General features: G+C 57.3%; 1 protein-coding gene across 1 annotated transcript in view; it reads left to right on the top strand.

The window, feature by feature from the left end:
* The first annotated feature begins 1,017 nt into the window (after positions 1–1,017).
* ADCY10 (adenylate cyclase 10) overlaps positions 1,018–13,989 on the top strand; it is a 20,290-nt gene continuing 7,318 nt past the window's right edge. Inside the window, exons 1-27 of the mRNA XM_026046454.1 lie at positions 1,018–1,171; positions 1,612–1,716; positions 1,861–1,899; positions 2,236–2,379; positions 2,734–2,936; positions 3,208–3,304; positions 3,633–3,721; positions 4,291–4,482; positions 4,710–4,831; positions 4,915–4,991; positions 5,259–5,448; positions 6,031–6,083; positions 6,269–6,422; positions 6,890–7,082; positions 7,716–7,802; positions 8,185–8,465; positions 8,645–8,781; positions 9,345–9,470; positions 9,724–9,978; positions 10,451–10,756; positions 11,267–11,318; positions 11,661–11,877; positions 12,231–12,338; positions 12,582–12,754; positions 12,960–13,116; positions 13,564–13,768; positions 13,846–13,942. Of these exons, the coding sequence (XP_025902239.1) occupies positions 1,018–1,171; positions 1,612–1,716; positions 1,861–1,899; positions 2,236–2,379; positions 2,734–2,936; positions 3,208–3,304; positions 3,633–3,721; positions 4,291–4,482; positions 4,710–4,831; positions 4,915–4,991; positions 5,259–5,448; positions 6,031–6,083; positions 6,269–6,422; positions 6,890–7,082; positions 7,716–7,802; positions 8,185–8,465; positions 8,645–8,781; positions 9,345–9,470; positions 9,724–9,978; positions 10,451–10,756; positions 11,267–11,318; positions 11,661–11,877; positions 12,231–12,338; positions 12,582–12,754; positions 12,960–13,116; positions 13,564–13,768; positions 13,846–13,942 (4,013 nt within the window). The remainder of the gene's footprint in view (positions 1,172–1,611; positions 1,717–1,860; positions 1,900–2,235; positions 2,380–2,733; positions 2,937–3,207; positions 3,305–3,632; positions 3,722–4,290; positions 4,483–4,709; positions 4,832–4,914; positions 4,992–5,258; positions 5,449–6,030; positions 6,084–6,268; positions 6,423–6,889; positions 7,083–7,715; positions 7,803–8,184; positions 8,466–8,644; positions 8,782–9,344; positions 9,471–9,723; positions 9,979–10,450; positions 10,757–11,266; positions 11,319–11,660; positions 11,878–12,230; positions 12,339–12,581; positions 12,755–12,959; positions 13,117–13,563; positions 13,769–13,845; positions 13,943–13,989) is intronic.

Below are 13,989 nucleotides of genomic sequence, written 5' to 3'. Positions count from 1 at the left end.
GGCACATTCCCATGTGCTGTATTCCATGCAGCATTCAAGATGTGAAAAGCAGAAGCCGCTGGGTGTGTAAGCTAAAGCAGGGTGACGAACAAGTAGGAGAAAGGAGAAAGTGCAGCTTTTGTGAGGTAGCAAATGAGGTATGTGCAGGCAGAGCCCAATGTTGTCCCCGAGTTCCAGAAAGCTCCATTTGGGCAGGTCACGGACAGTGGTGGTGTCCAGGCAGAGTAAGGCTGTCTGGCTCATGTCCAGATCCCCCAGTCAAGAGGTAGATAGGGAGAGAGACCAAGTCAGTGAGGAAGCTCCRTTCCACTGCAGGTGGCTAGGAGATGTTGCTTGTTGCCACAATGAGCTGCCTTGTAGCCAGCGAGGGCACTCCTGCAACTGGTGCATGGTCACAGGGCACTCCTGCAAATGTTGCCCTGTGCAGTTCACTTCCAGGTCGTGACAACTGCACCTGCTCGGGCAGCTGGGATTCTCTGAAGCCAGCCCCATCCTCAAAAGAAACATGAGGCTCAGCGGCTGGGGTCCGCCTGGAAGAGACATGATCTAAGACCTTCCACAGGCCACGGCCGTGGAAGAGCCAACGAAATGTAACTGGACAGGTGGTGGTGGTGGTAACTAATCTTGCTGCATCTCTCCCGCTTGCTTGCTTATCTTTCTTATTCTTTGTCTTGTTTTCCTTTGCTTCTTCTTTCTGTCCTGTCGCCATCATGAGAATAGAGCTTATAAGCTTGTATAGTATTTGACCTCGTTTGTGTCTTAATCTCGCTCTTGGGGTCATATTGAAACCTCCCCCGACAGTGCATCGGGACACGGTGTCAGGTCACGGGTAACTGCTGGCACGGGACCGATGTCACTGTGAGCTGCTTGTGACGCTGCGTTGGTGAGAGAGGGCTAGGCGTGCCTCACAAGGGCCCAGGCTCAGTGTGCGAGTGTGCACAGCGCTGTCTAGTCGTCCTCCCTGCTGGGCACGGTCGTCTTCTTCTGAGGTGCCAAGAGTACCACAGGGCAACGATCATGTCTTGCGCTTGGAAGCGACACTCAAAGCGCTGCTCGCTATTGGGGGAAGTAGCTGCGTTCGTCCCTGACCTGGTTTTGGCTGAGGACTTGAGGCACGACACCCGCATTCTYCAGGACTTCCATGGAGTCTTGCTCTTTGCGGATGTCTCAGGTGGGTGTAAGGGTTACAAGGGGCAGGCWTTGAGAAGAAGTCAGCGGCCCGGGCCCCTGGGATTTAGCGGCCCTTTTGGAATCCTGTCATCCCACTGGTMATAGCAAGTGGCTCAAAGGCGATCTCTTTGCTGCTGAGGTCTTCCCCTTGGGGAATGTGGCCCTTGGATATTGCCTGGCCATAGGCATGAGGTGAGGTGGCTGTGGGACATGCAGGAGAGTCCCAGCCATGGGCTGCAGATCACTTCTACTGCCTAGATGTGAGAATGGGCAAGCCATGTGCTCAAGAGCACAGGTGGAATGAGGAGGCTGCCAGAAGCCCCTGTGTGTTCTCCTGGCTTGTGTCTCTCTTGACTGGGTGAAAGTGATGTGGGAAGTGCCAGGACCTTGGTGCACGTAGACTCTTGCTGATTTCCCTGTGCTGCTGTGTCCTTCTTTCAGGCTTCACTGCTCTGACAGAGAAGTTCAGTCAGAGCACCAGCCTCGACCAGGGTGCAGATGAGTTAACGCAGACCCTCAATCGCTACATGGGTGACATCTTGGAGGGTAAGTGCTCTTCTGGAAGTGTGTGTGGGATTGGGTCACGAGGAGACGTGCTGCTGCCTCCTTGAGCACACTGGGCCTTGCTGTGGCCCTGAGGGCCAGGGAGAGCAGCTGCTCAATGCTTCTCTTGCTTTCTTKTGTGTGCAGAGATGCTCACTTTTGGAGGCGACATCCTGAAGTTTGCTGGTATGTCTTTGTCAAAGAGCCTTAGCGTGGTGCGCTGCAGCTGCCCAGGAGAGCTGGGGGAAAGGGGAGCRGAGCGGCGAGCTGGCAGAGCGCGGAGGGGTGGCTCTCTTGGTCCCCTGGTGCTCAGGGGGAGTTGCTGTGCGGGGTCCCAAGCTGGAGCTGCACTGGGACAGCAATGATGTCAGCGTCTGTGAGGCCCCCCTGGGAGCTTGTGGGTTGGGGCAGGCTGTGAGACAGGAGGGGTGGGGTGGCTTCTGCTGGCACGACAGCAGCAGGATGCAGCTCTGGAAGGATTGTATCTTCTGGGAGCGTTCTGTGTGCCCTTGCTTTCCCTAGGAGATGCTGTGCTGGTGCTCTGGAGAGTAAGGCAAGCCCAGCTGAGGGACACCATCAGCCTGGTGCTGCAGTGTAGCCAGCGGATCCAGCAGAAATACGGGATGCGGCAGACGGATGTGGGTCTGAAGCTCCGCCTGAAGATAGGTATGGGGATTGCTGCATTGGCTGCACCGGGTGCAGAGCCGTGCGTGGTGCTGTGCAGCGCCGCAGGGTGCTTTGCAGCATCGCGGGGAGGTGGTGATCCCTCCCTGSTTGGGCATCTCTAAGTCTCTTCTGTGGGAGGCTCCTGGGTGTTCTCAAGCMGCGGTTTATGAGCTGCCTGCACACAGACTGTGCAGACGGCAAGCAAAACCGCCAGGGTGCTGAGCCTCTGGTGGAGGAAGCCGTCGGAAGCCTGTGTGCAGCGCCGAGTTTCAGAGGGAGCCCGGCAAGCGTGGAACAGCAGGGACTGTGGGGGTGCAAAGGCTCTCCCCGTCAGTTCTGCTTGTGTCTCCCCAGGGATCTCCGCAGGGCGTATGTCCTTCGTCACAGTGGGAGATCAAAAGGAGCTGCGCTTCCTGATCTTTGGCCAGGCTGTGGGGGACGCCTGGCAGGCGCAAAATGCTGCCAATGCAAGTGACATCATCCTATCAGCCCGCGGCTGGGAGCTGTGTAACCAGACAAGGGTCAGGACGAGGAGACTTGCCGGGCCTGTTGTGAAGGTGGGTGGCATGGCCTCTAGAGCAACTGGGAGCACCTGGCCCTGGATGTGACTCTGGAAGGGGTGAGAAGGCTGAGGAGATGATGGTGGAGGGAGCTGGAGGTGTTGATGTCGGTGGGGAGCTGTGCTTCTTGCCCTTCTCGCTCAGGGATAGYGCTTGCTGCGTTTGAGGAGAGCGGGCGAGGGCACTTGGAAGAGTTTGGCTCACCTAGTGATGTCCTCTGTGGGTCATGGAGCTTTGCTTGAGCCCATTTTTTTCTCTGTGCCTTCAGGTTCTAGGCATGGACCAGATGTCTGAATGTGAATATGAAGACATCTTGTCCAAGGTGAACCGAGGCCGGCTAAACTCCTCTCTGCCTCAGCAGGCAGGTAAGGGCCAACTCCATGCCCTTCTGTGGCACCCAGAAAGATATCGGTGGGCTTCTTCAGAGGCCAGCGGGAAACGCACTCTACCCTCTGTCGTTTGCGCTTCGTATTCATGCCTGTGGCGCTGCAGAGCTTCAGCAAGGGGCTGGCTGCTTCCTCCTCCTTGCASGGGGCTGCTCTGGCTGAGCAGCTGCAAGAGGAACACAGGTGCAGGTGGAGAAGAAGTTTTCTTCCCATGTTCCAGTGCCAGCCTCTGCTTCCCAACACGCCCCTAGGCAGGCTCAGAGCCCTCACCGTGCTGCCAGTGACCCCCTGGCTCTTCCTTCTGTAGGCATCCTGAGACCTGCTGTTACCCTGCCCCCTTGGTGTCCTCTGGGGCAGGTCCTGCACAAGTACATCCCAGCAACTGTTGTGCAGAAGGTAAGCCTGATGTGTGGGGAGCTGCGTTTTTGGAGGGAAGGAGGGGTTGTGCACTGCACAGAGGGAGGTCTCCAGAAAGCAGCCAGGCAAAGAAAAGGCCCGCTTAGCAAGAACGTGGGGCTATTGGACACAGTGTGAGCCGTGTCTGGACCCTGCACGCCCAGTACTCCTGCAGAGAAAGAGGGGTGGTGGGAGGTGCATTTCCCTCTGGGTTTTCCAGTGCTGCTGTCCTGGACGTGCCTGTGGGGTAAGAGGGAGTTTCCCCTGGAGTCCTAAGAGCTTCACTGAGGGTGGCCCCTTGCGTTCATACCTCTAGCAAGGTGTGGTGTTCCTGAGGGTCCTTTCTCTGCTCAGGGATTTCTTGCAGGATTTCAATAAATGCAGCCTGCAAAAGGCACAGGCAGCCTGTGCTGCACGTGCTGATGCCTGCTTTGCCCAGAGGGGAGGTTTTGCCTTCCGCTGATAGCACCTGCTAGAGCCCAGCTTTGCGCTCTGCCTTGGGAAGTGCTGCAGGCAGCGGGGGCTSAGGCAGAGGCGGCTGCTGAAGCTGTGCCGCTCTTGTCCTCCAGATCGATGATGGACAGCCCCTGGAGTGCTTATCTGAGCTACGTCCGGTGAGCTGCCTSTTTGTCAAGCTGCACTTTGCGGCAGACGTTAGCCGAAAGCAGCTGTGCAAGGGGATCCAGGACAGCAGCCTCATTATATCGGCAATCCTGCGTCCCTGCAAGGGCCAGGTCAACAAAATCTGCATGTTTGACAAAGTAAGTGTGGGGGAGCAGTGCAGCCCGCAAAAGCGTGGGCAGCAAAGCAAAGGGAAGTGGCTCTGTGTGTTGAGCAGTGGGCAAAAGCAAAGCAGCTCTAGCTTGGCGGTGGGATCAGCCCCCTTGGGCTCGAGGCTGCGCTGGGCTCCACAGAGGCTGGAATCGCTTGGGACGAGGCTGTTTGCTCTCGGCCTTGTGCCAAGGTGTGCTGCGTGTGTCCTTGGCAGGGCTGCACGCTGCTCTGTGTGTTTGGACTCCCTGGTGACAAGGTGCCCGGCGAAAGCATCCACGCCTTGGAAAGTGCTCTCAGGATCTCCAAGGCGTGCGTCTCGAGGTCCACCAAACTCGAGTGAGTGGGGAAGAGTGAAGGGAGGTGGGCATTGCGGGCTGTGCATGGACCCTGCTGAATCCCTCTCACTCTGTTTGTGTCAGAGCGGTCTCCGTTGGGGTCACAAGCGGGACGGTGTTCTGCGGAGTCGTGGGCCATCGCATGAGGCACGAGTACACAGGTAGGACGTGCCCGCCAGAGGCGCCTGTGTCTGGGTAGCTCTGTTGAAGCAGAGCTGTGTGCCGAAGGAAGAGGCAGAGTGGTTGGCAGCAGCCTGTGGCCCGTGTCTGCTGGGCTGGGCCCAGGGCTTGGCCTGTGCTCTACCGGGAAGAGCAGAGCGGGTGCGTGCCTGTGCTGCAGGCCAGGCAGCCGTTGGCCCTGAAGGCTGCAGTGGCTTGGTCTCTAAGTAGCTCCATGTGTGCTCTCTCTCTCTCTCTCTCTGTGGCAGTCATTGGCCAGAAAGTGAACTTGGCAGCCCGCCTGATGGAATCCTATCCTGGGGTAGTGTCGTGTGACACAGCAACCTATGSTGCCTCTCGGCTGCCCCAGGCCTGCTTCAAGGAGCTGCCCGAGGTCAAGATGAAGGGAGTTGTTGATCCTGGCCCCATCTATCAATACGTTGGCATCTCMGAAGAGCTGTAAGTGTCCTCCTTGAGCAGGCTGCTTGGGAGCACGGTGGACGCGTGGCTCAASTCTTGGTCAGCACACAGCAGTTGTGCAGAAAGAGCTGAAGCTGGTCCCTGCCTGGGCCTCTCATCCCTGGGGTTGAGGAGATGGAAAGCCAGGGCATCGCTCTGCTTTTGGCCTGCCTAGCCATGCACCTTCTGCTCTTAGGAGACTAGGAGTGATACCGTAGGCACGCAGAAGGCTGCTTGGTGTCTGTAGGCACAKGAGGCCTTGCAGCCCCTCTGCAGAGAGCAGGTGTTTTCTGCTTGTTTTGCTTGCTGCCTCTGAATGTTATCCTGGCTTGAACAGATAGGGTTTTTCCCTTGCTCATCATGACCGTGGCGGCATCTGCTGTAAGGTCCTGCTTGTCCAAGTGGCTCCCTGTGAGCAAAGCCCAGGGAAGCACTCCCACACTGTGCGAGTGTGGGCAGGATACCACGSCACTTGAAAGAAGAGCGGGCACCCAAGAGGGCACCCACAGCTCTATGCGTGATTCTGCACCCTCCAGCTTCTGCTTCCTTCATTGAGTTTGGTTTGTCTCTTTCTCCTGCTAGCATGTTTGGTATGGAGCTTAAAAAGGAGAGGCACGAGAATTCCCCCTTGCTCGGTAGGTGGAGAATGCCTAAGGGGCTCTTAACGTCCATCCCCTGCCCTTGGTAGTGACTAGTCCCGCTGTGGGAATGGGGAGGCGGGGAGGGAGGGCCTGTGCCATGGCGGCGAGAGGGAAGGGTGCCAGCGGTTCTTTGCTTTTGAGCTTGCTGCAACAGCTTGCTCTCTTGTTTGCCTTCACAGGGCGGGAGAAGGAGATTGCCCTCTTTCAAAGATACGTGCAAGCGTATGTGGCTCGGAAGGAAAGCCACATCCTGGCACTTGAGGGCATGAAAGGCTCTGGAAAGAGCCATTTACTCTCGGAACTTGCCCATTTAGGCCGGGCTGCTGGGCACAGGTGAGTGCCGTTGAGCAGTATGTGTGCATCGCCTGCCCTGCCTTCCTCCTGATACTGCTGGCATCCTCAAGGCCCTCTGYCAGTGTGCCTGGCCCTTGGGCTGCAGCAGCCCTCATGAAGCAATGTCTGCTGGTGCCTAGGAGCAGAGCAGCTGCGTGCTCCCCTGCTAGCTCTTGAGGGAGCTAGAGGGGCCTTCTGGAGCCCCTGCCCTGCAGCTTCCTCCTTTGGGCCCGGCACAAAGCAAAGCAGAGCCTGAGCTCAGGGCTTTTTGGGCAGCTGCAGAGCAAAGAGAAGAAGCCCAAGTGGCCTGCGTGACAAATGCTGCTTGCATTGAGGGGCCCACCTGGGGCTCTCTGTCCAGAGTGGCCTTGTTCTCAGCCTCACATTGTGCCTCTCCCTAAGAGCGTTGCTTTGATGGCCTTCGGGGCCTTCTCTGAATCTCGGTGCCTTTTCCTTTTGCATGGCAGGGTAGTGGCTGTGGCACTGACAGAGCTCAGCGTGAAGCAGGACTACTCGGTGGTGCGAGTGATGCTGGCCATGGCAATGGGCCTGCAGGCCTGCACATCCTGCAGCGCCAGGCAAGTGGTCCTGCAGGAGAAGCTGCAAGGGCTCCTGGAAGAGAGCAGCTACTGCCTCCTCAAYGCCTCTTTCCTGGTTGAGGTGAGAGCGAGAGCCCTGTGTGGCCGGGGCCAGGGTCTGCTTGGGAGACGTCCCGTGGCAGCGGTCCTTTGGCTGCTCTCCTGAGCAGTGGCCTTAGCTTCTGGTGGAAAGAGCAGGGGGATAGCACAGCCTTGTGTGTGTGGGCCTGGCGCAGGGCTCCCTCTTTAGGGTGTGTTCAGGTGCCAGGCTGCTGCAGGCAGTTCAGGTTCCTGGAAAGGCCATTGCAGAGAGACATGGAGATGGGGCTGATGACCTGATGCTGAGCTCACCATTGCATGAGCGCTCTGCACCATCCCAAAATAGCTACTGTGAGGAAAGAAACCCTTCTGCTCTTGCCACCAAGAGCATAATCCCCAAATGCCATCTGTGAGGAAAGCAACTCTTCTGCTCTTGCCACTCGCTGCCCTCCTCCCTCCCCTCCAAAACACTGGCTGGAAGCACTCTGCCAGAGACCCTCAGCAGGAGCTGTGYTCTAGGCTCAAGCTGACATCCACACTGTCTCCTCCCCATTGTGTGGAGGAGAGMTAAGATGCTGAGGGCAGCAGCGTTTTGCTGGGTTGCACTTGCGTGCTGGCTTTAGGTGCAGAAATGCCCTGACAGGATGTTTCTCTGTGCGTGTGCTTTTCTGGGCAGTTTCCGGTGTCACAGAAGGTTTCCCAGCTGAGCAATGCTCAAAGGACACTGGAAGAAGAGGTGACTTTTAAGAAAGTGCTCCGGAAGGTGAGCAATTCTCTCCCTCCCATATCAGCGAGGGGAAGGATTCTGCAGCAGTGGTGGGAGGTGGCAGGGGGAGCATGTCCTGGAGTCSTTGCCCGTCAGAGCCTAAATGTCCCTTGTCATGCCCTCTGAGAACTTTCCTCTTGTCAAGAGGGGGGACTTGTAGTCAGCAGGAGGACTGGAGTCTTCGTGTACCTCCTTACCCAAGAGAGCTTAAAGTGTGAGAGAAATGAAGATGTGAGGGGCTACTGACCCCCTAAGTAGGCAGGCAGAGGAGAGAGGCTGCAGAGCGTTCTCTGTCTGCAGAGAGGCTGGCCAAGGTTCGTCCTGGTGAAGATGCTTACGAATTGCCTAGAATGCATGCCGAATAACCTCTTTGTTTCAGACTTTTGAAGACAACATCATCTTCGTCATTGACAACGCGCACTATATCGACTCTTCCTCCTGGGCTGTTATGTCGCACGTGCTCAGAGACRTGCCAAGCTTGGTGGTCATGGGCTTTGCTCCTGGTCCCTGTAGAGGACAGAGGCTTTGCAAAGCTGCAGCAGACATCAGGAAGTTGCAGCAAACAACCTACATTCGGCTGGAGGAGCTGAGCCCTTCAGCTGTGGTGCAGAAAGCCTGCCAGTACCTCGGAGTGCTCAGCGTGCCYCATGACCTAGAGACGTAAGTGGCAGGCAGGGCTGCTGAGCTCTGGTTTTCTGTGCATTTCAGCAACTGCGGTATCTTCAGGACACCTCACCTGCCAGAGGCAGGGGGAGTCGCAGATGGTGAAGAGGCGCATCTGAAGAGTGTCCTGCCTTCCTTTGCCTGTGTGACCCCCCGCTGCATATGCTCCTTTGCAGGTTCCTGATGCAGAGAAGTGGTGGGATGCCCTACTACTGTGAGGAACTGCTGAGCTACCTCCGTGAGAACAACATGCTCTTGCTCCGCCCATTAGGGAAGGCTGAAAGAAGAGAGGCCGAGTGGGAGAAGCTCTTCAGTAAGCACCCTTGTGGCTGACTGCCTAGTTGTGGTCCATCTTCCAGCACCCATTCTTGTCACTGTGTTCCCCTGAGAATATGGCATGCTCAGATGGGGCAGCAGCCCAGAGCTTGGTCTGGATGTGGTGTGGGTTTCTGCRTGCCTTGCTGCYGCAATAGTCCCCAAGCACAGGCTGGGGMCTTGGGCAGCTTTGCGAGGGTCACCAAGCAATGCTGATGTGGCAGAAAATCACAAGCAATCAGCAAAGAAGTGGTGCTCGCTGGCACTAAGCTCAGCCCTGTTTATGGTTAGGAATGAGTATGAGCTGAGGTGGCCCATACCTGGAGCAGCGCTGAGAGTTGCATGCCTGCAGTTTCCCTTGCCTGCAGCCCTGCAGCCAGACATGGCAGGATTTATGGGGCCGCCGCAGCCAGACCCCAGCTGCTGTAAGCCCTGCGGGGCTGAATGCTAGGGAGAGGAGGATGGAGGGAGGGAAGATGAATAATGCTCGCGAGCTCAAGTCACGAGATGAACAGTATCCCTCTTGACAACCGCTTTCTCCTGCTCTCTTGCTCCACTCAGCTTCTGTGATGGAGGCTCCTCTTGTTGGCCCGTCCAGAAGGTCCAGCACGCRCCAGGACTGCAGGGTGTGCACCRTCAAAGCTGATGTGAACCTGCAGCACACGGTGCTTCCTCCCAGCCTGAAAGGTGAGGTGCTTAGCCCTGCTCCAACTGTGCCGTTCGTTAGGGGCTTTCTCCTTTCCTTGGTCCCTGCTTCCCGGGATTGCAGGCAAGCTGCAGCTTCCTGGAGATGTGTGCCCCGCRTTGCACCTGCAGAAGGGTGTTTGTCCCTGGGAAGCAAGGCTAAACTCTATTGCTTCCTGTGTTGAAGAGGATTCAGGCTCACTGGCCTCAGCCTTGGGAGAGGGCAGGAGCCAGAGCTGTGCCTTGTGTTTGKCAGGGATTGCGCTGACTGAGCTGGACAGCATGAATTTCTCGGAACGGATGGTTTTGAAGTGTGCAGCCATCCTTGGGCCYGTGTTCAGCACGGAGCTACTCTTCCACATCCTTCCCAAGTGGACCAGGGCCAAGATGAAGCAGATCCTGAGCATCTTGGTGAAAAGCAACATCTTGAGGTGGCAGAATGCCAAAACAGTGGCAGAAGACAGCAGTATTTCCATCAAGTGGTCTGCCACAACTCAGGAGGAAGAGAATGGTAAGTGGTGACAAGGCAAAGCCAGGAGCACTGTGGCCTTCTGCTGCTCCYGGCTGTGCTCSTGCTGAGGCTSCCCCAGASCGTGGTGCACTGCCTCCATGGCCGTGTGTAGGGCCCAGGGCAGCCTCAGAGTTGGCGGTGGGTTGGCATGGGCAGCGTAGCGGCTTGCTCCTGCTTTCCCAAGCGGAAAGGAGGAGCTGGCTGTGGCTTCCTTGCGCTGCTGGTTGCAGGACCGCTGACTACTGTGCGTTGGGAGGGAGAGCAGAGCAGTAGCGTGTTGTGTGGGCCATGCTATTCTCAGCAAGGCAAAGTGGCCCTTCTGCTCTAGCGCTGGGAGGCTCTGAGTGCAGGAGCGYTGCTCTCCTGCCAAGGATCCCCACCCAGGGATCACCATCTTTCATCCGTTGACTGGGATGGCCCTGAGCTATGGCCCCAACAGCTCTGACTGTTGCAACACCCCATTGCCTTTCAGATGAGCAGAAGACAGAGGAGCTGCAGTCCRATGTGCTGGCCTTCCATGCCCCATTGCTGCGGGAGGCCGCGTACGAGCTGTGGCYCAAGGCGCAGAGGGTGGCCATGCACCACAAGTGCGCAGCCTTCCTGGAGAAGCAAGCGCACAGGTGCCCGTGCTGCGGCGGAGGGGACTTTGTGGCCTTCCACCGCTTTGCCATCAGCAGCACCCTGGAGGGAGACAGCTGTGACAACGATGCTGGCGAAGGCTGCTCTGCCAGCTGGACAAACGARGAAGCCATGAGGAATGAGCTCCCTACCACTCCGGGTATGCTACCTGCCCTGTCCTGCAGCCTGGGCCTTCCCACTGTGCTTGCACTAKTCCTGGAGGTGCTCCYGTGTCTCCARCCTGTCTGCAGAAGCAGTTCCCTTAAGCCTAGGGATTCTTTCAGTGCACTGCAGATGCTTTCCCAAGACTAGCTGAGTCCTCCACTGAGCACAGCAGCACAGCTTGAGACATGCTGTGCACACAGCAGAGAGCCTCTGTGCCCTTGAGCACCGTCCTGCCTTTCCTTGCAATTACCGGAGAGCAGCCCATCCCCTGACAGTGAAAGGAGCCTTGGGGTGCACGCTGCAGCCCAGCAGGCCGAGGTGCCTTTTCCTGGTGGCTGTGCTGCCCTTGCCCAAAACATAACACACCTGCAGTGAAAGGAGATCTCGGGGCTAACTGGCCAGGAAAAGAGGTGCTGTCCATGCCTTGGCTCCCCTCTCCTCCTGGTAGAGTAAGCAAAAYGCAGCTTTTTCCTCTTGAGAACTTTAGCTCATGCTTTGTTTCCAGATCCTGCAATWGCCCRGCAGAACAAGATGAGCTTCTGGGATGAGACTTTACGGTGAGGAGAGCAGGCTTGAGGGTGTGCGGGAGAAGGGCAAAAGCATTTCCAGCTTTGCCTACTGGCTGTGAYGGCAGCTTAGGAAAGAGCTGGCCTGTTGGGTGGGAGCTGAGGTGTGATGGCGTGGGGGAGGAGCATCCTTGAGGAAGCCAGTGGCATCACGGTGATGATTGTGCCACGATGGTGTGGCAGCTCKGTCATCCTAGGGCTTTCTGGGTGTAAGAGAGCACTGCAGCAAGCTGGGCATTGCAGAGCTGCACGGTGCTCTTCCTCTAGGCTGGCAGAGCAAGGCAGGGGATGCTAGCGTGTCTCCTCTTCCTCTGTGATCTTGTCTCCAAACAGAGCCACAGAAGAGCTTGTGGCCAAGACAGAAGAGAYGCTGCTCAGCAAGACCAAAGGGCCGCACGGTGCCGCACGCTCCTGTGAATGCAAGTCCATTGTGGACTTGGTGCTCGTGCCCTTGGCTCACCACCACCTGGCCCTGGGCAATGACGCCAGAGCGCTTTATTATCTGCTGGAAAGTGCCGCTGCCTACTTGCATGTCTCCAACAACTACCTGGTGAGCTGGCCTGCTTGAGAGAGCCCTCTGCACATGGAGGCCCCTCAACTGCCCTGCCCTGGGCAAGCCCATTTCCCCCTTGCCAAAGGACAGGCCTCTGTGGCACCTGGGCATGAATGGCTGGGCTCAGAGGCAGCCTCTTCCTCCTGCTTGCCTCTTTTGTGGCMAGAGAAGCAGCMCCTCGGCACGAGGAGAGCMTGCAAGGAGTGCTGTGATGTGTGTGAGGGTGGGCATTGCCAGGGGCAGAGGTGACCCGTCCTCAGAGAGATGTGGGAGGCAAGCAGGTGGCAGTGGTGGGGCTGCATGCAGGCTGAGCAGCGACGCTCACCTGCTCTCGCTGTGCTTGTTCCAAGGCCTTCACAAGTCTGAGAAAAGCCGAGGTCTTGAGGAACTGCATGGCCCAGAAAGGCGAGAGGCTTGYCAGCTTTGAAGAAGCCACCTTCCTCAGCCTGAAGGGAGAGGTAAAGTGACAGGGAGGRTCTGAGGGCTCTGCTGTGGGAGGAGCTGCACACCCTTCTGGAGGTGGTTGCGGGGACATTCCTCCCATTTGGAGGCAGGGCRGCTGCTCTGCACAGCTTCTTCTCTGGGCCCTTTGCTCCCCAGCCAAAGGCAGTCAAGGCCCTTGGCCCTGAATCAGCCAGACACTTGCGAGTTGGTGTGTCCTCAGTCGGAGGCACTGCCTTTACAAGCCTTCTCCCGTGCAGGTGTGCTACAATAGGGGATGCCTGGAGCTGGCAGGGAAGACAATCAGGAAGGCATTGAGCCTCCTGAAGAGGAGATTCCCACTCACCTCGGCTGGTGTCTTCTTGAAGTGTCTSCTGGAGAAGTCACCCCATGCCTCTTATAGGAAGAGCAGGACGCGACCTCAAGAGGCAGGGTAAGACGCTGAAGGGAAAGGCAGGGGAAAAAAGGGCCATTTCCATCCTGGCCTTTGGCACACAGTCAGCTTCGGTGCAGAGCATAGCTCTTAGCCCGGGGAAAAGTGTGGAAGGCCCTGGAGGCTACCGGATGGGAGGGCCTGGCCTCACTCAGCCGTGTGTCACTAGAGGCTGGGCCCAGCAGTTTCTCTCTCCCTGTGGCAGGAGGGAGAGGCTGCCCTGGCTGTTGCGGCAGAGCCGCTGCCTTGCCTTACTGCGGCAGCTCTTCGGCCAGCAGAGCACTTCCAGCGGCCAGAGACTCTCGCGCCTGGCAGCGCGGATGAAGCTCGTCACAGACATGGAGACTGAGCACGCGAGTCACGTGAGTGCCTGCTCTCTGCTGCAGCAGAGGCGTTTCTGACAAAGCTCCTTTCTCCTGGCTGGCAAGAAGAGGCCAAATGCCACGGAGATGACCACCCCCTTGAGCTTTTCTTTGGAAGCCTTCAGCAGGCGTGCGGTGCTATTGGTTTGGTTTTGGTTGTCCCTCCCATTGGATGATTCCTAATTTTAAGCCATTTCCATACTGTGGCATTTCCTTGTGGCCATTTTCATCAACCTTATCTTTGTAAGCACGCTGTGGCCCTTGTTTTGACATGGTGGCAGTTAGAAGAGCCTAAGAATTCCTGAGTTGGTCATCCAAGTGAGAAGGCTGTGAGTGAAAGAGAAGAGAGAAAGTGGCCATTGCATTTATGAGCTGTGTCGTGTAGGCCGGCAAATCACCCTGGCAAGATTCAGTCTTTTGCAAACTTGCCTCTTTGGCCTGTTTCAGATCCTACAGTGCTACTTGGAGCACGCGCAGCACTGTCAGGAGCAGGGCAGCCTGGATGAGTGGCTGCAGTACGGGTGGGCGGCCGTGCAGCTGAGCACTGACGTGGCGCCTTTTGAAGGAGGGGTATTAAATGCTGCAGAAATCGCCCAGGCCCTGTCCGATCTGAACCTCAGCCTGGGAAATCTGCCCCTCTCTGCCAACGTTGGTAGGTAGCGCCCGCGTTCYCTGTGAGAAGAGCTCTCTGCAGAGAGAGCCTGTGCGAGCCTGCTTTTGTCTTGGCAGGCTATCGTGCCATGAAGCTGAGCATGGAGCTGGAGAAGCCTGACCTGGACTACAAGGTCCTCACTACACTCTTCACAGCACTCCTGCTCCAGATGAGGTAATCCTGCTGCTGCACACACTTGTGCTTGCATAGTGTCAGGGGGT

Source organism: Nothoprocta perdicaria, unplaced genomic scaffold (genome assembly GCF_003342845.1).
Source record: "Nothoprocta perdicaria isolate Ctin4 unplaced genomic scaffold, notPer1 scaffold_443, whole genome shotgun sequence".
Lineage (NCBI taxonomy): Eukaryota > Metazoa > Chordata > Aves > Tinamiformes > Tinamidae > Nothoprocta > Nothoprocta perdicaria.
This window is presented reverse-complemented; position numbering and strand designations above follow the sequence as displayed.